Source organism: Argopecten irradians, chromosome 12 (genome assembly GCF_041381155.1).
Source record: "Argopecten irradians isolate NY chromosome 12, Ai_NY, whole genome shotgun sequence".
NCBI classification, from domain to species: domain Eukaryota; kingdom Metazoa; phylum Mollusca; class Bivalvia; order Pectinida; family Pectinidae; genus Argopecten; species Argopecten irradians.
Window position 1 is genome coordinate 9,542,578 of NC_091145.1, and position 24,272 is coordinate 9,566,849.

At 34.0% G+C, this 24,272-nt stretch overlaps 1 protein-coding gene across 2 annotated transcripts; it reads left to right on the forward strand.

The window, feature by feature from the left end:
* The first annotated feature begins 5,215 nt into the window (after nt 1-5,215).
* On the forward strand, nt 5,216-23,610 carry LOC138336077 (haloacid dehalogenase-like hydrolase domain-containing 5). 2 transcript variants are annotated; one of them, XM_069285368.1, is made up of 9 exons: nt 5,216-5,337; nt 18,605-18,669; nt 19,684-19,878; nt 20,165-20,277; nt 20,681-20,771; nt 20,919-20,964; nt 21,291-21,514; nt 21,824-21,966; nt 22,316-23,610. In XM_069285368.1, the coding sequence occupies exons 1-9, from the start codon at nt 5,307-5,309 to the stop codon at nt 22,662-22,664; spliced, it is 1,257 nt and encodes a 418-aa protein (XP_069141469.1). In that variant the 5' UTR covers nt 5,216-5,306; the 3' UTR covers nt 22,665-23,610. The 2 variants fall into 2 exon arrangements, with proteins under 2 accessions (XP_069141469.1, XP_069141467.1); XM_069285366.1 differs by lacking the exon at nt 5,216-5,337 and adding an exon at nt 17,954-18,112.
* The last annotated feature ends 662 nt before the right edge of the window (nt 23,611-24,272 follow it).

Below are 24,272 nucleotides of genomic sequence, written 5' to 3' on the forward strand. Positions count from 1 at the left end.
TCTTTTTTTAATTGTCATCTTTGATTGGCTAAGTCTAAATGTAAGACAGTTTTTGACTTAATATTGTTTCATGATCCTGGGGCCTGATGTGTTTTGCTGTTGAATCTGCTTTAGTGCGATAGTACTCTTACAAGGAGACAACAAGAACATACCGCAGTCTCCCAAAAACACATTTATCCACTACACGCAACTCATCGCATTCAGAAAGGACGTTGACCTTAGATAAGAAGAGATGTTGATAGGACGTTCAGCTAAAATGTTTGATAAACATAACGACTGTCGATACAGATAGCGTAACAATTTTAACTTGAGATCGATGAAACAAGGGTAGAATGTGAGAAATTGAAAGGAAATTCATAAACAATATAAGGACACAACCTAACACTTCGGTTGGTTGGTAGAATAGGCTTTAAATCTTATAAACAGCCAGAGTCACTTAAGGACGTGTCCTGTATGCGATGGGCTGCGTGTGAATGTCTTTATGTTTCGGTAGGCTATGCTATATTTCTTGTCTTTTTTAAATAGCGGAACTCCTCTTATAATGCTAACTCACTGAAACATGCCACCGAATGTACTGAGCAACACACCCCACACGGTCACATTATACTGTCAACGGGAAAACCAGTCCCACTTCTTTTATGCTGAGCGTTAAGCAGGAGAAGAACACCTGACAGGGAGCGCTCAACTCTGAAGCCAAAAACTGATGTTTAGAAGATTCAATATTCTGCGCTTAATCAGCGACATCTATAGCTATCCATGCAATAGTTTAGATAATTTTTTAAATCAGAACTGGGGAAATGTTGCGAATCTGAGGGATAGTTTTTAAAAATATGTTTCATTAAAAAATAGATACGCTCTGCAAATAAATTGCAAATGTCTTCGTTCGGCCTATTGATGCAGCACCGGCGACGTCCTCAACCGAGGCCATCCCTCATTGTGTGTTTTGACCCCTTATCTGGCACACTCTCAGGCTGAGGGGTCCACAGTGCATGATGATCAGTCACAAATTGAACTTAATGCAGATACCATTCTGCACACAAACTGTGCATCAACTAGGTAGCGCCACGTCTGCCAACCCCGCTCCATGCATTCCACTAGTAGTGTCTCATTCTTTGACTTCTTTCTTTTTGGGGTTTTGCTGAACCATTCGTCTCATGAGACTGCCAGTTTAATATGATACCCGGTGACCCAAGAACCATATCCGGTCTGAGGTTGGTAGGAACAATAGCCTGAAAAAACAATCTCTGGTTGGGATCTACGTCCAGGATCCAGTCCTCTGCCTGGCTGACAATACCGGTTGATCTCTAGGGTCTAGACTGGCTACCAGTCTCTAGAATATTAAACAAATCACTAAAAATTGGCTTGATTATTTTTGTCTCTACTACATGCCTGATTCTAAGTTTTAAACTAGGGGGAGATAATCTAGTAAAGAACTCTGCTGAGAAAGTCTTATCAGCAACTTAGGGTCTGGTGGCCAGTCTATCTAGGGTCTAGATGTTCGCGTTTCACCTTCCCTCACAAACCTAGCACTGGATATCCCTTGGTTGGCTGGATGTCAAAAGCCTTTCTGATACATTCTAGTAATATGAGTTTGGTAGTTGCTTTCATCTGTCTTGGTCTATTACTGATGACAATGATAGTATTATTTTCAATTCTTAATCTTATTATGAATTGCATGTCTAATTATAATAATATTCATTTAAACAGATGAGCGGGTATAAACATAATTCATATAAAGACGAGTTTCATCTGTAGTACCTCACTATCACATATGACATTTGGTGTTGTACTAAGACATATTAGGGAGTTCTAAAATAACATTTCTATGTATAATCTGTTCTGTATTTTTCTTTTTACCTAGAATCGTCCATGAAAACTACTTATCTTCAATGGATTCACTGTTCTCCTACTACAGTTGTTTAATCTCCTTTATGATCTAAATGGAAAATGACCTTTTCCTTTTCGAGGCCAATCCTATTCAATTACTCGTCTTGTAATTATTTAGTTATTTATTTAGTATCATTTTTTTCTAATTTGCGCCAAGATCATTGTTATCGCTCCGGCTGTTATCGCTGAATCAGGAGACGCTTACTCTGTAGGATTTTCTGGTTCTGTTACCGTTGCATTTTTGTTGTTGATAAATATATCTTTATACAGATATTTCGTAAGTCTGTCCTCTTTTGACCTAGATCATTGTTGGCGATGGATCAAGGGACGCTATCTCGTTAGGATTGCCTGATTTCGTTACCCTAGTATTGTTAATAACAAAGCTATCTTCATATTAATATATTCATTGTTATTGTGCCCATCTTTTGATTTATTTTAAGTTTTAAATGCGGTTAAAATAGATTTACGATAAGATTGATTTATACTGTCATATATTTAAATGTGATTGTTTACCTGAATAGTATTACAGGGAATCCAATATAGATTGTGATTTACTGGTATTTCGTAGAAAGTGATCTCATCTGTTATGCAATCTAAGTGAGGTTTACCGGTACATATTTATAGTAACGGGTGAGGCACGTACACTGACTGTACACGGCTATTTATATATCTTATATCAAACTGGCACATCTATCAACAAGACATTGGTAAAAATATATCGGTAAAGTGTATTTCAGGTGGGTGACGGTGTTTATCTAAAATATTACAAATCATTTGTACATGCCAAATGGAGGAATGGAATTCCGAAATGACAATTCTGGCATGCATTTGATACGTGTCTTTTTTAACTTTGAACTTCGACCTTAACATGCAAGGTCATTCCAAGCATACTTTGATAGATGTGAAGTCGAAGACTTTGTTTGTGTTCACAGGTATCTACCTACGACTGAGTTTAACATTGATATTCGCTATGTATTCTAAGTATGACACCTAAGCCAAGTTCATGGTATAATATGATAGCTTTGTTTTGGAAACCTGTTGTTTTGTAGTGAATGCTTAAACCACAAAAATCAGTAAACCATATATTTGGCTGGTATTAATCGACATGTCCTATTATATGTACCACAAAATATTACAGAAAACCACCAATGAAAGTGCACTTAAAATATTAAATATTGAACACTGAAACACAGCAAGCAAATCTATGGGAACCTTATTTCAAAAGACCATCCGCTCTATTCCTGCTTATTTTCTAAAATCTTATTGACAAATATGACAGTAGGATTGGACATCAGGCATAGTCTATGAGATAATAGATGATATGTCATATATGTTAATGTTTATATATCATCTGTCATATGATCCTTATTTCTTTATCAGCTGTTTGCAAATGCTTGGAGGTAGGGAAGCTCTTTAAAGAAAATTCATATAGATTAAACTACTATTGCGTACAGCTTTCACCTTAACACTGGTAACCCTCAGAAATATTATCAAGAGAAACTGTAATAAATGTAATATCACATTTAATAATTTCGTACTATCAACGTACTAGTCTGTGTTAATGACCCTAGCGGACTACGCCTCTGACCAGAAAGTGTTGTTACGGGCTCAATCAGTTATGATAATCAGGATGCTAAGGTCAAAGGTAACGGTGTGAAATGTATCAGGATATTGGCGCGTGCCCGAACGTGGGTTAGTGCGTGATGGAGTTTCCGTGTTGGTTGTTCTCGCTCCCCGATCGATACCTATAGCAACGCTGTTGTTGGCAAGTTAATCCCTGCGTAATTACGATAACCTATGAGATATATTATTACTGTCGTAATTAAAGAATTCATATACTATCATATTATTATTGATAATGGCAACATATTTAAAAAAAAATATTTTTAAATTTTAGCACTAATCATGATTCACGTACTGTCAGGATTTCAAGATGTCGGAGCATTTTTTTTCTACTTTTTCAATAAAATTGGACATAAAATGGAATAAATGGCTAAAAAAGAAAAAAAAAGAAACGCTTCAACAATACTAATACCCGTGCTAAAGAAGGCCAACGAATGTCCTAGGTATAATCAAGGATCACGGGTTTATCAAGTGCTTCTTAAAGTGCTTTGTAATTGTCTTGTTCCATACAGTGATTTATGGAAGAGAAACGCTTAACCTTCCGACATTTATGGCTTTTTTTCATTGGGCTCCGTATAGATGTAGCATACTTTATTCACTTTTATTCATTTTGTATGGATAGGCTTTTTATATCATGCCAGATTCATCTATTGAACTTTCCAATCAAATTACTCCAAAACATGGATTTAAGGCGGCAAAATTTGACACCTTTCAAAACACACTGAAAAACGGTAGATATAATTTTGTTTGCTCCGACACGGATTTAGCGTAGTTGCATACGCTAAAATGACGATATTGATTCTAAATCTGTTGAAATCGAGTATTTTTTTTAAATTTTCACGTGCTTTAAAACTTCAATAGACAAACACATATACTATAAATCACTTTATTTTAGCGAGACACAAATTTTCGCGCAATTTTCCGAGAGCTCGAACGGGAATTTATATGTTTCGCGAATTGATAGAAATGTATATATAACGTATAAAATGTATACAGAACGTATAAATGTATATATAACGTTTAAAAATATAGGACAAAGAAGTAATTCTAACAGTGTGGACAAAAAGATTGTCGAATTTTCGAGGCGATCTGCCCCTTTGTCAAGACACAAGAAGAACAAATAAAATTACATGTCAAGGACGGTCAAAAATACTAAAAGTTTGAAAATATATATAACGTATAAAATGTATATATAACATGTATATTAAAGAAATCACGATTGTCAGAATTAATGTTTTCATGGATATACAATAATGAAGACGAAAAAGTTGAAGACGCAAAATATCGTGTACGCGAAAATAAATCGGTTTACAGTATATAGATTTATATAATCATCTCCACATTTGAATAGTAATATTATCAGTTGAATATGCATACCATAATCATTAACTTAGATATACTGGAGTATACTATGACAAGGTGATACCAACTGTCAACCTCTAAGGTGTTTACAAGATATTCCCACTTCTTGTATTACACTAGTGATTTTTCGCACATCACGTAGGCACCATCACTATGATGTTTGCGTTATGTGTCTAAATACACAACAGCTATCATAGGTACTGTCATCGTAAAGACAAAAAAAAAGACCTAGATGGGTTATCTCAACCCTAATGGTTCAACCTTGACAAGAGTTAACCTATATCTGCAGCACGTGAAAAGTTCGTGTGAGGCCCGATGCCATATAAGGAAAAATCAGATTAGAGTTGTTCAGTTTCAATATCTGAAGCATGTTAGTTAACCCTATTTAAGGACTCTACACTATCTTCACCCGAGAAACTCTGATACTGTACAGGATGTTGACAGTTCGTGTCCTCGCTGACCATGGTAAGTGATTTATCATCTATTGGATTTGATGTAATACTTATAACGCACAAACATTATATGAAAAATATATATAAAATATGTATGATAAAAATTTCCGTCAGCTATTGAAATTGTCACAGTTCCAAATTTCCACTCACCATAGAGATATAGTGATTCAAATTTAATTAATTTTTATTGGATTTTTTTTTGTAGACAATGGTAGATAATTTAAAGAATTTGAATTACATAATTTCAAATAAAAAATCGGAAATTGCACAGACAGTATAGACAATTCATACCATGCCATAAATTCCGCTTTAAATTTATCTCCAAAATGGTTTTGTTATATTTCTATAAAAAAATAAGGTCTTAATGATTTATACGAAGCCATTTTGGGAAAAATAAAATAATTTTATTGATAACTAAGCCAAACGTTTGGCCTATGCATATTGAAACGAAGGTTTAGAACATTGATGAAAATCGATAAACAAACTGTCAAAGAACAAAATAATACCCCATAATGTGGGTTTTCAATTTTACTTCGATATGAGACGGCTGAAATTGTAGGTGTATTTCTCATTAGCTCTTTCTTACTCCGTCTCTGTTGCTTCTCTTGTTCGATTCCATTTGCTGCTGTGACTAAACACACTACCGTATTTGTGTGTGTTTTCGTGTTGGTGTCATCTGCTTTATATCGATTAGGCGTATATAAATAAAAAAATCATGAAAACGCTGAACATGAGAACCTTTCAAATTCTGAAAATAGTAGACAAGTTATCAACAGCTTTGAAAACGCGATAATTGGTATGTTTGTGACTGAATCTACAGTGGTTATAGCTTACAAATGGTTCTGACGCGAGACATTAACACTACATCTAAGAGATGGCACATGTAGGAATTGGAACACCTTATAAATGATCAGAGTTATTGAAATTTGCGGGGACATGTAAAAAAAAACTAATTCTACAGAAATCTGGAGATGTTGTTAATTTATTTAGCGACTTTGTCATTACTCCTTAAGGTTAACTTTGTGTTTTTATGGGTTTTTTCGTTCTTTTCGAGAATTTCAACAATTTTAGTGAGTAAAAAAAGTCATAGCCTTGACAGTCTTACAAGAAAATATGAAGGTTTTTTTTTCTCCTTTTTCATTATGGGTGTCTAAAGCGTGTCATGTCCGTTTATTTCTTTTGATAAAGCCCCCATGTCTTCGCTAAAGCAATCATACGGTTGATGGAAATGGTAGTTGGAAATAGGTTCTGCCGCGTTATTGAAACTCGCGATTGCTGTGGGTAGCAGATTATTTTAGAACAATGAGAGGTTTTTTATTAACTTTGAGGCAAATTGTGTGTGTGTGTGTGTGTGTTTTCTTGTATATTGTTTCTTTTCAAGATTTTCTGTTATTTTAGTAAATAAATACTCAATTAAAAAAGTCATAGCCTGGGCAAACTCTTGGTACAGAATATGAAAGTGTTTTTTTTTAATTCTGGGTATCTTAAGCGTGTCATGTTTGTTTCTTTCTTCTGAAAACTTTCATTTAAAACATTAAAAAAAAATTACAGATGTTTTATCCTTCTAGGACTCATCGATTATAAATATCGATAAGTGAAACCAAAACACACAAAAAATATAATATAATTGAGACGAAGGTGAAATGGACTCAAGAATAAAAGATTCAGGATTTTGAGAAAATTAACATATATAAATTTACCACGTGTTTGAGATGTATACCGCGTAATTGTGGACAAGCATGGCTATAGAACGCTATCGGTTAATGACGATTGAATTAATTCTATATATAGGACTAGGTGATAACCGGCTATATCAGTCATTGTCTGATAACATGTTATCATAACAAACAACGGTATCAGCCATAGCATAACACCCATCACACTTAAAGTGATAATGTCTTTATCAGAAAGGTAAAGTAGATCATCAACGATTTCCAAAATGTGATAACGTATTAGAAAGTGTTTTTTAATCCATATAGGACTAATACAATTTAATGATATAATATGATCTTAATCTTATAATGACAATTGTATTCGTGTATATGTTCTGAACAATGGGTGGGGATTTATATAGATAAAGAACTACAAATTATTTTCCCTTTTTTGTCGAAGGTAACAAATACCGGTATATTGTTCATATTCGTCTGGCATATCAATATGTATGTTGATTTGTATTTGACGTCTTCTTCAGCAGATTAAATGCTCATTACCTTTCCGAAACGGCTTTTTATTTTTTAAATGGGAATGTAAAACGAGATCGATAATTTTGTAGAGTCACAAAGGTTATTATTTTTACCGTTAATACTACACGTATCGTCACCTTCTGAACAATTTGAAATAAATAAAATGTTAATTTTCATAACGCAGATCGTCGTCCTAAATACAGCGCGGTAGTTGACTATCACTGCTCCAGACGGCAAAACAGCGAAATGACTCTCCACTGTTATCATATACATTGTATAACTTGCATTAGTTTGGTGTTGTAAGCTCATATTAGGCCATCGGTATATATTTTCTGGTATTAATAATGGTTTTAAGAAACTCCGAAAAAGTAGTGGGCCTTTAAGGAGCATACAAAATCGTATACGATTAAACCATGCGTCTTTCCATCAGACTTCGGTGATGCACGTGATGCGCGTGAGTCCAATGGTCAATGTCTATAGGTCGTGCTGCCTTGGTTGGCCTGTTCTAGTTGGCACTGTTCTAAGGTAACCTAAGTACGGACTTCGGTCATTAAACCTTGTACGTACACTAACACCATATCATACACACACGGGGCATAGAATAAATATTATTGCGGGGGCTAAATAAGTAAGGCCCAATATCGCTTTTAAACATGAAGTTATGAAAAAAAATATCAAAGAAAAGACATTTTACTAAATCGGTATAAAAATATCAATATAATATAAATCATAAGCATATTTCTCAAACAACCTCATAATTATGTCATAATTAACATAAAGTATATTGACATTATAAGCAGGGGCTTCGGTGCCCGAGTGGTTGAGATATCCCGACATATTACCACAAACCCTTTACATGTGGGTTGCGAGTTCGAATCCATGTGCACAGATTTTGAGTTCGAATCCCACGTTGGGCAGTTGCTGACTGACTGCTATCAGTGAGTTTTCTCCGGATACTCCGGTTTCCCTCCATCAATAAACCTAGCATGTCCTTAATTGAATAAGAAAACCAAAGTGATGATTACTATAATACATATTGACATTATAAGCGGGTCAATGCCTACTATCGATCTATTAGTATTATTCACATTTACTGACCTTTAATGAGCTTGCTATCTAATCGGTTACGGTCATAGCTTGGCGTGTCCCAGAAAGCCTTCCTACTCTCGTTAGCAGACATCACAGGTGTATCAAAAGTCTCTGCATGATCAACTCTGACAAGGTTATAACATTGTATTTTGATCTCCGATTTAGGATAAGACTTTTCACCAACCCTAATGCAGTAACGTAAAATCGAAAATTAGGGATTTTCTGTGATCAATTTCAAATTTTGGTTCAATAACCTGCAATTATTTGATGTCCCATAACTAATGGGTTCTAAAAAGACAAAACTAGTGTATGGTTTAAAATAACTTGTTTTGAAAAATCAAATTTTAACATCGTTTGAAGCTTTTAGGCAAGGATGTGCTCTGAATTGTTTGTACTGAAAACAGTTATTGTTCGAAACCAAAAATTAAAGAATAAAACATTTTAGTTGTGCATTAGTGCATTAATTATAAGATAAAAGATAGCATAGGGTCACAAAATATCATAAGTGAGGAACAAAGATAAAATTTAGTTTTTGTTATCAATATATATCTTATATCTTGAAATATATGGTATGAGCATGATCATCATAAGTATGATCTTTATAATTGTCAACTAACTTATTTTCGTGCGATATCTAATTTCGCGAGCATAAAAGAAATCGCATCGAAAAACATGTTAAGCATTTACAGTACAGTAATAGAACCACATGACTCTAATCGCGAAAGTGAATCGACGTGAAAAAAGTAGTTACATGAGACCGAAAAAAGTAACTGCAAAATTAATATATCTTGCAGTATACTATGTAGATTATCAGCCAGTTCTGTGTAAAAATTAAAAAAAACCCTCATTGCCAGCAAAGGAATTAAATAAACGTACGATCGAGAATAAAATTAATGAACCTCGAAAAAGAAATACACGTTATATGCTTCATATGTCACGTATTCCACGTTTAAATTATGCATGAAGTACTAAACAAAGACAACAACATATCTATAAGTCACCGCATACCCGTGTTCATTATCTCAAACGACTTGTTTTGTTGCCAGATGCATGTGTCTATTGTTCATCATTTTAGATACTAGTACATCAACATTATTGCCGCACCCCTGAAGTTTTGACAAATAATCATTGTTGTAGTCATTGAATTGAAGGCGTTTCAAAAATTCATTTAGTGTCAGTTGTTGCATAAACTTATTTTTAAGTTTTCTGTCAACAAGTGAATAAGTCAAACAAGAATGTTTGCATTTACATAAATTGTCCAGCTAACTTTCATCAGTACACCATGTTTGTCCACAAACAAAATAGTTGACAATAATGATATGCTGTAATTCGAGGACCATTATCATCTCAACTCTTATATTACCTCTCCATTGCTATTTGATCGTTTCGTCAACATTGTGCATGAGTTGCCAAAACCATTTTATCCTTTGTAACTCTTTTTATTAAATCAACATTTACAATTTTGTTTTAGTTTTTTCTTGCCTTTTTCTTATCCTGATCTTTTAGATACTGTCCTTGTTTAAATCCTGGTATTAATGCTTGCCCTGTAGTTTGGCCCTAAATGACCTTAGTGGTCGATGGGCCGTAAAACTCAAACAAACAAACAAACACACCATTGCTATAATGTGTTTTTGTAACCATGAAAAATATTTCTTTTAATCTGATTTTGAGAATAAAATGATTTAAAGTCAATATAATGTTGGCATGATGGCTCTTTAGGAATATAAATTTACATTCCTGAAGGGCCATCATGTAATGGTGAATGTACAAGAGGAAGGTCGTTGAGTTGTATTTTATATATATATATATATGTCTAATTAACACAAAAATGATACGAAATAATTTATTTTGCTTTTGGTGCATGCGCAAACAGTACTTCATTCCATATAGGACATAGTGCCACAATTTTTTTTTCGGGATGCAATTAATTATTTTTAATATTTTTGTCTCGAAGTGAAATTAGAATCTATAACTTTTCAATGGTGGTAATGGTGTAAAGTAAGTAACTTTTATAACTTTAAGAAAAATACTCAATCGTCTGTTCCTGTTTTCGATAGAGGGAAAATCTTTAAAGCAGATTATCATGATATGGTAACTTAAGAAACCTGATGAAATTCATGCTATGGGGTCTCGATCCAGAATTTTTTAACCATTTGAGACACTATTACATTACAATTGTATCCCTAACTATATTACCAATAATCCATAGTAATGAGATTTGGATTTTAGTTTTAAGGTAATCAGTGCATTGTTTGTTTAATTGCTTAATCATAACTGGTTAATTAACTGTGTTAATTTATTTGAGAAAAATGAGATAAAAAATTAAGAATTGTATTGGACAATTTGTTTAATAAGTTTAGTTGCCAAAATGTACTGTTAAAACTATGCATGTTTAGTGCTGACGATAGCTTATCTCTGTCGGGCAAAATTAACATAAATGTGTTTTTGTTTGTTTTGTTTGTTTGTTTGTTAAAATACGCACCTGGTCACGTTCATTATAAACAAGAAAATGCATGCAGATGACTGTGTAACAGTATACCACACATGCTACATGCTGTAGTGCATTACATTATGTCACAAAGCTATATATCTTCTACCGTTACTTGATAGTATTACTGTACACATATGGTACATTTACTTAGCCAATCGTCTATTGAGCTAAGAACTTAAGACCGATAAATAATTGAACCAAGCACAGAATTTATTTTTGTAATTCAAATTCTTCAACATAATTTATTAGACATAAAGTCGAGTTTATTTTTCCATTTTTTTTCAATATTGATTTCGTCTGAACAGTAACATATGTTACAAGCACCTTCAAGTGTATAAAGTTTTGTGTCAACACAAGGCTTTTGACTGATCACGCCTTTAAAATACTGAATTAATTATGCCATAATACATAATATAATAATTAAATGACATAACGAAAAACATTTATAATCTACGTTTTATATCTTTTACATGACCTTATATTTATATGTATCCATGGTCACGAAACAAACTATGAACATATTTAGAAAAAGAAATAATAGACTATGTTTCAAAGTGAAATACTGGAATGTATCTTTATAACGTTAATAATGTCTAAATTTAACATAACAAGTGCATGTTTACTTTAACGTCCAATATTCTCTTTCGACTGATTCAAATACTAAAAATGTCACAAATCACGATTAGGTAGGTAATAAGATTAAGTAAATTGTTTACCTCTTAAACCTTGAACCTGTTGATATTTCGGGGCTAGCGTGTTGTCGAGAGAGATTTGACCTACATTCAATGCAGTTTACGTTGCACCGAGGCGCCATGACCTAGAACAAAACAAGATACATAATATGTCCTGATAAACTGTTTATTGATTTTGTCTAGCATGTACAAAAAGTAGACGATAAATAAATATTACAAAAGGCAACTTAAGGTCAAATTTGAGGGTGTTATATTTATAGATTAGTGTGTCAATACACATTGGAGACGTACAGTACTAAGCCTACGAAAAACCCCTGTAATAGCGCAGGTGAGTGTTGGTCATGATATTACAACTACATTAATTTAGAATTGATTAAAATCTATTTATATTATGGTCAAAGTTCTTTTCGTAACGTCCAGCCATGCGAGTTTTCCTGTAATAGATAATATAATGCAAACTACTTGTATTTTTAAGTATTTTACAACAAATACGTCTGGCATTTCTGCTTTTTACTCCTTAATTGCTGACGTAGACAAGATGGATGTATTTTATTAGGTAAAACTTGTTAAATTTAGGGAAACCCACTTGGTTTAGAAAGTGATCCCTGAGACTTTCTCACACAGTGATAGCATTATGTCAGTATTCTATTTGTTATCTATGTTTTATATTGGTAGTATCGCAAATTAGGCTTCTATTTTATCTAATTTTGAATGTTGTTTTTGGTTTGGTATGTTTAGTTTAATGCCCTTTTAACAATCAAGGTCATTTAGGGCTATGTCGGGTGAACCAAAACTGAAGTACCCGGAAAAAACCCCACTGATCCTGATCTGTGATCAGTAACTCGAACTACCAAACGGGGGGTTTGAACTGAAAATCAGAAATGGTAATATGTCGGGGCATCTTAATGTTGCTTTAAGAGGCTACTTAATTTGTTGAAATTCTGACCTCGCAATAAATCTGTCCTATTTTATTGCATTGTTCGGTTCTATTTTTACGTTCTTGATTATATAATATAAGATTGATATTGCTCTTTTTGTTTACCTATTAAAACTAGTCAACATGTTTTCCGACAATATGCACTAAGAACTTATTTACTTACTCCTCAATGCTGACGCATGACGACATGTTACAGCAGCATCAACGGTTTTTTCTTTTGGACCGCATAACTTCCTGTTGCGACTCACACGATGTGTACGATATATCACATGTAAAACATGTGTAAGTGTTTACCATGCCTGACGTCACACGAAATTCATGTCCGTTTGTTTGTGTTGTAGTAGGTACCATAATCACAGAACGTGATACCCTATATGATTGGTTAATTTCAATTGTTTGAATCAAATATAAATATAAAACATGTTATGTTTACCATTTTTACCAAAATCTAAATATCTAAATATATACCGCGTTAAAATTTATTATAAAATTTATTTTCTTGGTCTTCTTGTATATTCTATTGTTAATTTTATATCATGTGACCATGTCTGTTGTTGTGTGTGACTTGATATAGGGACAGACTGTCTTGAACGGTTAGGGTTACTGTCTTGCTTCATTAATCTGAATGTTGCTTGTATACGTTGGTTGAATGTGGATAATCAAAATTAAACTAAATTCAACTACTTCAATTTATTCCTAATAGTGATACAATGTAACAGTACCTTGAGACCACACGTCCAGACAGTTCAGTTTAATTTGTCCTTTATTCAGAACAGAACACAGAATAATCATATATAATGTGTCAGCAGCTTAGAATAGCAATGACCCCATACCTTTCGTACAACAAACTATGAACCTAACGGCTCGTAAAAAAATAGCACGTTTAGTCTATCTGCTCATAATGTGTCCATTCAAGCAGGGAAGATAACAAAGGTATTGTTGTCCTAGTTGCAACTTAGATATTGAAAACGAATACCAACATATTTTGATCTGTAGAGTTTATCATAATATTAGAATGAAAAATAAAACCAATTTTTGGCGTAACCCGTCTATGCACTAGTTAATACAATTGCTAAGTTGCGACTACATAAGTGGTTTCCATGGATTAGAAAAAAATATAGTTGAGTCCCCGGAACTATGACCGTGTCTATAAGTTTGGAGATCATAGTAATTGTATAGAAACATACATAAGCCGTATAGCTTTTGTATAGTTATTACTTATTTAACGGTTGGGGACGAAAAATATCGATGATATGATAAGGTCGATTGCGAGCACCAAATGACAGTTAACGATGATGTGAATTGGGAACAATAACGTGATTGGCAAAACTGTAAAGCGATTTATTAATAATTGAAGGAAATAAATGAATTTTGAGTGGAGTATTTGGTTTTATTACATCAAATAAAACGACATACAGTCAATCAGTGCTGAATACAACATACATGTGGTAGATATGTATTCCAACAATATTAATGCTGGTTGCAGGATGAATATAACTTTATTTCAATCGATGAACATTACTTGATTTTTTTTTTTTTGGTTATGGTTTGCAAGCTGCATTTTTGCACAAATGTTTTAACTGACGTAAATTAGAATAAAAAACGGGAATTTAAATATATCTGTAGATATACCAGATTTCGCCTGATGAATAAAAGAGTACACAAGTACACAAAACTAATCCACCAAAAAGTCACGTCACGTCTTTTGTTGTTTATCAGGACTTGCAGGACTTGCATGAATCTCATTTTCTGATCACACATACTTGATTTCATGTTAATTAAATAAGCATGTGCATTTGTAATTACGAAACGGAAAGTGCGTGTACATACACCTTTTGTTTCGTAGTCAAAATTATTTCCTTATAATTTTTGATTTATAAGTTATGGCAGACATTTGTTTATAGGACAAACGTTTTATAACGCAGCATTTGTTCTAATAAATATTTACCCCGCAACAGTCATTTCAAAACAACACAACAAAATTCTTTTCCGACAATGAATTGTTTTGGTAACTCCCCTTTCTATTTTAGAATGCCATGTGACTATGACACATCGTGTTTACATTCATTCAGAAAAACCCTAATATTTACAACAGCTGCTTACAATGCTTCCGACCGAATTCCATAAATTAGGTCACATGACGCGTCACAGATGTAAACGAACTTTAAAGAGACAATCCGTGGGATAAGCTTATGGATTGTTTTTAATTTGTTTACGCCGTATAACAGCCAGGTTAAAATTTAGGGTCAGATAGGGTGTCAGATTTTTGACGTAGGGTGTCAGATTTTTGACGTAGGATGAAAAATACTTCAAAAGAGGGAGTGTTTTCTGGTTAAAAGATTAAATTGCCATTCATAAAATCCGCGTCAGTTCGTAATAGGCTATCGGTAGCCGAACCACAAGGCTTGCTAAGACGAACATTGGTCTAGCTAACATTAAGAGAATCTTACATATCTCAACTGAACCCGAGGGGGACATTTTGGCTGATAAATTGGTTGAGAAGCATTTTCATAGCGCCGTCAATACGTGGACGTTGTAATACATCAAAATTGATGACGTCATCGACAATGGACATCACATTATTAATGTCATAATGTCATTGTCTACCCTGGTAAAAGTTATTGTTTCTCTAGAAAACACGATATAACTCTGTCAGGTGTGGTAGAACAATACATTACTCTCTTGTAGAATGCTAAAGAGAAGACTGTTAGGAAGTTTTGTAGTCGACAACTGTGAACATTATCAATATGTTCACTTTTATTGTGGATTGGCCAACCGTTTCAAGAATATTGCATTCCAGAATAAAATTGCAACATATGTTAAAACTAGAAGCGATAATCTAGTATTAGAAAAAAATCCTATCAAGAACTAAGGGTCTGATGGACAGTCTATATTTGTTTTACTGTTGTTGCTACCGAGCTCTAATTTATGATCGTATCTTCAAACGGATGCGGTCAGTATTTGTTGACGATTTTTTTCGGTATAGCAGAAGACTATTGTTCTAAACATCCTGGTTCTTTCATTCTTAAAAAATCACATTTTTAAACACATCGTGCTACACTGATTTTGAAACGTATAACGTAATATTATATTTGACTTATACTTCATGTTAGTCACGTGATTCTTTAAGGTTATTGAAATAATGAAACGTGTCCATGAAAGTTTGATCAAGTTACTCCATATTATCTAAATTCAGCGTTACCGCCTACGTGACTCTAGGTATTGTTGATTTGGCGGCAGTGTTGTAAGCAACATAGTGTCATGTTGTAAAGCAACATGATGTTGTAAAGCAACATGACACCTTTGCACGTGAGGACTATTTACGTAATAGGGTTTAATACGACGTCAGTATTATCTTGGTAGGGATGACCCGATAAGGTCAAGGCTCTGACTGACAACGCATTTCTGTTATCTTTATGCTATACATGTGTTAGTTAAAGGTAATTGAACTGCAGATGACCAACTGAGATATGATGTGTATTTGATTTGGCATAAGTTTCACGAGCAAAGTATAGTCCGGGTTAGTGTAAAAGGGTGCCAATCGAAAATAGCGACAAAATATCAATTTGAAAACGTCATAACGGGACCTAAAAATTATATTGTATTACTAGGATCAGTTTTGTCATTTAGTGATTATTTTAGAAAATTAATACAATAAAGGGGACGAGGTTTGCAAATGTTGAATAAGGATTTGGAATCTTTTTACTCAATTAAGCATTTAAATAATTAGCATTCTGTAGATTGATACCTCTGGAAAATTAATTATAGGAGCCGAATGATTAGTTTATAGTTTTAAATAGCTTATGAAAATCTTGACTTTTTATTAGTATTTTCGATTATTATGCCTTTGAAAAATTACTATGAACAAATGATATTTATTGAATATGCATCATTGACCATACAAAGCATATCTAATATTCAGATTCAATGTGATGTTTTTCGAAAAGATGACGTCGAAGCATCATCCATCATTTTCATTGAAAAAAATACATTTCATTTTATGCAATTTGTTGAAATAGTTTTTCACAATGCTCTTGAAAGAAATGTATCATTTTTTCAAATTGGTTGCTATTTCTGTCACAAAAAATGACAAACACTGTAAACTTACCTGATTGCAGAGTTACACTAAAGAAAACCGATCTGTGCAAAGAGACAAAAATATGAAATGATATATGTAGAAATAGTAGAAATGGAAATTATGTTATCTGTTATGTAACAGGCACCGTGCACGTGATGTTCAGGACACAGAGCGTAAGGGAATATCTATGATTCTATGTCTGCTTCAAAATTCTTGGTTAAAAATTGATTTCTTATACTTTGATTGGTGTTCCTTTCTCCCTGCAAGTAACTTGCTGTTATGAAATGTAGAGATTTCCATTAGAAAGGTCTCAATATACATTTCACAGATTCCAAATCGTTGTATTTAGGTTAGAAATTAAGTTAGTTACTATTTCTGTACAAGGTTGTGTCAATCAGCGATAGATAAACCTTATTCTACACTGTCTTATATCAACCATGTGGCCAAAGCATGATTTTTCGAGGTCTTTCCCGTAAAATCACGGTTACTAGGCCAATATATATACTACTACCCTATTGGCCCAGGTTCTTTAAATTGCAGTACAGAATGTATATAAATATCACCACGTGCTAAAACATGTGAGTTTCCTTTTAGGTGCAAGGGTGCCATATAAATGAAATGCTTCAATCGTCAGATTCAGTATCAGGGTATGCAATGATCGTGAATAGTATTAGTATATAGAACGATTTATACGATGACGATTTTAATGACCAAATCAATATGCCCTCATTGACCCAGTTCGTCTTGGTCGTTTACACAGAGATGCTGTTAGAACGGCTGGGTCAAAGTACACACGTGGTGCATCTAGATCAAATCAAGGAAATCACGCCAACTGGGCATGCTTCTTCATCTCTTTGTTTAAAAGCGAAGGGTTATTTATAGTAACAAATCTAAAAGGAAAGCGAAATATACATATGTAAACAAGCACCATAGAGTTGTATTTATCATGTTTTTACGATATTTAAGGTGGGTGCAAGGTGAAAAAACATACTAGCATGTGTGCATGACAAGAAAATCAATATGCCTCTGAATGACCGACATTTTTTCGTAAACACGTGGTGATGTAAACAAACTAGAGTGACCTTCTAGAATCACACACAAACGCTTTCGACCAATCAGAAGGCAGCACATAAATTGGGCCGAGGTTCAACAGTTGAGTTGATTCATGCTATATAAACACGATAGTACCCACTGTTCAAAACATAACTGAAGAAAACTTTCATTAGATTACAACAAGATTTTCAACACAATTGCAACATGAGGGTGCATTTTAATACCAACAATAATAACCACGGAGATTACTCCGAGTACCTCTCAGGTAATTATTATACATTATGACATAGGTTTTTGTTTTTATTATAATTTGTATATTGCTTTTTCTGCTTTAATTGTCTTTAATTTTCTTTTCTGTTCTTTTTCCAGCTAGCGATAACAAACGCTTACGGAGCAGTTTAAAGCAAATGTTATCCTTAATATTAATTAGCTATAAAATAATTGAATTTAAAACTACATTTACTACATAATTTTATTCATCACAAATTCTGGATTTGGTTTTAGCTTTTTCGTCTTCCCGTTTATTGTTTCTGCATTCTTTGGGTCTAATTCTAATCTTGATTTTGCTCTCTTTCCGAGCAGGTATCGCGAGATATATTATACTAGAAGGTGAACCAAAACGTCAAATCAGCAGAAATTGGGATCTTTTTATCATTGCCACTTGCTGATATCCTATGTACCTTTCGCACATTATAAATGTTGCGATATCGGATTTACGTTTGAGTATTGTTTTAAATTCTATTTGTTTTTGTTACAGATTCCGACTCCGCCAGTACTTCCAGCGGCGAAAGCCCAGTCTGGGACCTGGCCATCAATGAACAGGTAAGAATTTTCATATCAATTAAAACATTAGGTATGTATTATATTGTAAAGATTTATTTTCTTTTTTTCATGATGTATACTTTTTAATTGCGTCAAAACAATCTCATGCAGTTATAGCAATTTGTTTTGCTTTTACCATTCGTACATCATTGATCATCGTCGATGCACTCGTGGTAAACGTTAGAAATTTGGAAAACAGATATTACAATTATGATCCGCCAACTACATGTAGTTGCAAAATATGTGCGTTTTGTTAGATTTTTGTTGTTGCCAGTACCACGAGTAAGCTCGTTGAATAAAAACGTAAACAAACTTTACGCATGCGCAATCTTATTATGTCAAGAAACTCCGCCTAACAATAAATATTCATATGATTGACCTCAATACGCTAAAAAGCGAGTTCTCCGACATGTTTACACGGCTCTGCACGAGACATACTTCTTTGTGTTTACGTTCTCTCGGTCAGCACGTCCGACACAGGTCATCATGTGTTACGGTCAGTTGAGTGTCAATATGTCTATATGGCTTATAGTTCATGTGGTACGTTGCAGTGCGTGTAGTACATATACATGTATCTCATATCATATAATACATGTGTTATGCAATTCCAAGGTCCATTCGCATACCTGTATCACATACACAATAACAATCATCACTTATGTTGGATTTGAAATAACGTTGGCATTGCGCCATATACATACATTGTACAGTCTATGCACAGGGCCTCGTTACTAATGATGATATATATAAGATAGGTCACGTCTATTTACATATATGTAAATAGACGTGACCTATCTTATATATATCATCATTAGTAACGAGGCCCTGTGGTCTATGCATGTACTAGACAGTACGTAATCTGAAAACAATTCCAATTACACTTTTCTTACGCAATTTCTTCAACAAGGGTCATATTAGGTCGCATTAATTAATATACATGTACGTTTTGTTACATGGCTGTTATTATTGCTCCTGGTTCTTGATGTATAATATTATATATCTTATTTTCCACAGCCGGAGTTTGGTATCCTGTTTGATGTGGACGGGGTCCTCGCCAGGGGAAGTAACCCACTAGACCCCGCCATACAGGCTGTCAAGTTACTCACAGACACTGAGGGGAATCTTCGTGTACCAGTGGCTTACGTCACGAACGCCTGCAACAGAAGTTACGACAAGGCAGCCCAGATACAGAAATGGTTCAATATTCCGGTAAGCTTTAATGAACTGGATCTTGTGTTGCATTCAAATCTCTAAACAATAAGTATAATCAGGTGTTTATATCAAATTAGTATGATTTTTTTTTCATTTTCAATTTAGTCATGTCTGTATGATCCATGTGAAATCATTCGTTTGCAGTAATGCAAATGGAAATTAGATAAAGTTTTATTTTGAAATTAATTGTCAAATAAAAATATCAACTTAATTAACGAAATTAATTATATTTGTTATTCAAATACATGAAAAATTTATTGATTTTTAAATGAATTAATTACAGGTGAGCCCCAGCCAGGTGATCCACGCCCCCACCCCCGCGCGTCTGCTCACAGACTTCCACGACAAACACGTGTTGGTTATTGGACAGGAACACAGACAAGAGATCGCTGAAGAGTATCCTTTAATATTATCAAAATTCATAATAACATTTCCAGTTATACTGAGATTATCATCTGTTACAGTTATACTGAGATTATCATCTGTTACACTACAGAACATCTGGTTCTAATTTCTTTGTATTTTTAGTCTCCATACAAATATGAATCTCTGATAGATTTTTTAAGCCATAAGTCGTTATAAGCTCTATTATTCTAGTCCAAATCTGAAATTTTCCGTCTTGATTTTTTTCTTCAAATTAAGGTATTTTCATATGCGCGATCTAGAATGATGCCATCATTTTAATTACCATTGTTCAGCCCTTGAAGGCTTTTTGAATATTAGACACAACTTAAGTCGCTATAGATATAAAATAATCATTTATTCGATGATTTAATGTATGATCCTTGACCTCGGTCAGTATTGGATTTACTCACACATGTACCATTGAGGACATCAAGGAAGCCTATCCTTACCTCGACATGGTGGATCACGACAATCGCACACGTGTGGTCAGTATTTCTAAATGTTTTATTATCAACTCTTTACTCCGCCATTTCAATGGAAGAAAATAAAGAAAGGAATATATTTTTAATTTAGGGTATTTTTTAGTCATGTATCGACTCATATTTTATATTCTCTCTTGGTTTAATTTGCAGGCGGCTGGTAACTTTAGTGACAACCTGAGCTTTCCACGAGTTGAAGGTAAGTTCATGTCATCTCTTATCTTATCTAACACATATCATGTAGATATTATAATGTGGTAAAACAAATTCGTTATCATAAATATGAAAGTTATAAAGATATAAAATAACTATAACGAAAACCACTGATACAATAACGGAACATAATTGAATTGAAATGTATAAAGTGAGACCAGGCGTTCCGTGAGAATAAGCATCGACGTTCTATACTGTGACCATCAAAGTTACTTATGGACGTTCCTGACGAAAACTCGCTATAATCATAAAAATAACGACTGAAGAAAAGTGAAAGTTTTGTATACTTACGTACACATTCTTCTGTTACAGCCATCCTGATGATTGGCGAGCCTAAACAATGGGAGTCCTCCCTCCAACTCCTGATTGACCTACTGCTGACAGAAGGTAAACCCACGGCTGCTCCCTCTTCCGTAAAGGACGTCCGTCAGCTCCCCATCATAGCATGTAACATGGACCTGGTGTTCATGGCTGAGGCCTGCATGCCTAGATTTGGACACGGAGCCTTTCTGGTCTGTCTGGAGGCACTGTACAGAGTAAGTGAACTGGGTAACATTAAAACACTAAGAACAGACAAGTCGTTTTATCACCGACATTTTAACATCTGAAGACTCCTATTGTTGGTCTGCATTACTGTATAACATAAAATTGGATCGCATCGAATGGTAATGACGAATTTTTGAAAGATAAAATGCGTCAATTATTAAACACGATAATGTAATCTACTCGATAATTTTCTTTAAAAACGCAGCTTAAACACGTATTTGATAATATTTTAACTGATATGTATTTTTATGACCATATTTGAGTGATACATATTAATATTTTCAATATTTACACTGTAGAAAATCACGGGACTCGACCTAGACTACACTGCTTTGATTGGCAAGCCTTGTGAGATCACCTACAGATACGCAGAGCATACCATTGCTGAGGAGGCCAAGAAAATAGGAATCACCAGACCAATCAAAAAGCTATATTTCATTGGGTATGTATACGAATTTACTTGAACTATGGCCAGAAGAAAACTGATGCTAAAATAGAATAGTTTGTTGCAACAATAAACCATTTGAATAAAAATTTATAATGCCAGTTGCAGACAAAGATCTTCTTTATTTAGTAATTTAATAAGGATATTGAAAAGAAAATGTGAAAAAACGTGTAACAATGATTGTTCATTAAAAATACTGGTTTTTCGAAGTATGTTATTCAGCAATTGTTGATGTCCATAAAAGAAAACAAATTGTACAAAAAACCATAATTTTCTAGAAAACAAATATTCAACATACCGTTTAGAAAAAGGAAGAGAGAAATATTTATTTTCATTTATTTTACAGAGACAATCCTCATGTGGACATCGTCGGCGCTAACCTTTACGACAGATTCCTTAAACAAAGCCAACAGGGCAACGGTCACATCCACAAGCCTTTGCCAAGGTCAAGGTCCATCCCGTGTGGCGGCCAGTTGATGGAACAAACAGTTGAGGCAATGGAGAGCTTGTTGGTCGGAACTGGAGTCTACAACGAAGAGAAAGAAGCCCAGAAAACAGACAATTCTGACGTTTATCACGGTCATCGTGACATCATGCACGAGCCAGAGCTCGCGAAACCCACGCACTTTGTGAAAGACGTTTTACACGGTCTTCAGCATATATTGCAACAGGAGAACTTTCGGGTAACGACGTGATTTGAGGGTTCAAACAAAACATAATCTGGTTGTGAAGTACTAAGCAGCGGACCACAGAACTGAATCGTCCGCTGCACCAAAATCCGCGCATCTGTGATACAAAAAATACTGTCTTTTATTTTTGTACTGAATAGACTTATCTAAGGAGCTGCGGTACAATCATTGTCTAGTCTAGAACGTTCAAGACTAAGTTTTATCGAGTAATTTATCACATTCGAATATCTCAGGGACCTTGCCATGATGATAATTCAGTATTACTTCAATTTATATGCTGAAGTCAGCTGCCAGTGTCCCGAAAGAGCATGCCAAGTAGTCGGTTATTTCCGCAGGGATGAAATTTTCGCAATTTCACTATTTAAAAAAAAAAATTAAAATATAGAATTATGTAAATCGCAAGTACTCTTCTAGAAGATCGCTAAAAAATCATTAAATTTCAATTTTTCATTTTCACTTTCAATGCTCACATTATAAAAGAAATAAAATTTGCGAAAGACCGGTTATTTGGTTAAAATTCCAATCAGCTTAAACTAACGATAAATTGCATCTGACGTGGCTTCACGTCTGGATTGAGTGTATTATTGTCCATCAAACATCATTCTTCACTATATTAAGTGATATAAGCATGCATTGATCAAATGACTCCTCTACATGCTGTCAATCATCGCTGTGAATACTTTGATAATGTAATTATGTGTTGCCATGGCGAAGACCTCTGCCAATAATGGGGTCAGGATTGAGCCAGTTACATCTGTTTTGTCATGACGTCATCATAACGACATCATAACTTTTATCATGACGTCAAAACAGACCATTCATAAACGTCAGACGTGTCACCATTGTGTTCATTTTCATCATTTTATGGTTTATTTATTGTACATTGTATTTATATATTTGTTATATTTTTTGACATAAAACTTAACTGAAAAATAAAGAATGTGAATATGAATATTTTCTTTATTTTTTTTATAAAGGATTCAAAAACGTCGAGGTGAAAGTTTGCTAGAGTATGTGAGATAAAAACCCATTAGGAATGTAATATTATAATCATAACTGATTATTTGGAAAATCGTAACCATTTAACAGTGTAATAATGTAGTAGAAACTAATATATCATTATTTGGCATCAAATTGAAAGATTACTTCGCCAGATCCAACTCGGTCAAAACGTCCTAAAATGACATTGGTCAGAAAATGACATCAAGAAATTTTGACCCGAAAATGACCACAACTTGACTTGTAATTCAGGTAAGGAAATTTTGCCCGTGAATCATATCAGTCGACATTCATATTAAATTAAAAAGAAGTTGAGGAAGGTGATCTAAGAGAGAAATCCATCTTTGAACAGAGATAAGGAGATGGCCATACCATCTGTCTTTACAACTCCCCTAATGTCACGTTAATGTCCATAAACACATGACGATATGACACTTTTCAGCATTAAAAACTTCTCAGAAACTCAGACGACTGTTACTGTGTAATAGAGTCAAAATATTCCGAAAAATTCGAATTAAAACAAAATACAACAATCTCATAAAACAGAAATAGAAAAACTAGAACAAATATTAATTTAACTGTATTATGGATTAAATACTTGTATGAGTCGAATAA

Excerpts from the sequence above, each read along its gene's own strand:
- LOC138336077 (XM_069285366.1), top strand. The coding sequence starts at position 18,052 with ATGAGGGTGCATTTTAATACCAACAATAATAACCACGGAGATTACTCC. Across the intron at positions 18,113-18,604 it reads TTACTCCGAGTACCTCTCAG|ATTCCGACTCCGCCAGTACT; the intron begins GTAATTATTATA and ends TTTTTGTTACAG. Across the intron at positions 21,515-21,823 it reads GTCTGGAGGCACTGTACAGA|AAAATCACGGGACTCGACCT; the intron begins GTAAGTGAACTG and ends TTTACACTGTAG.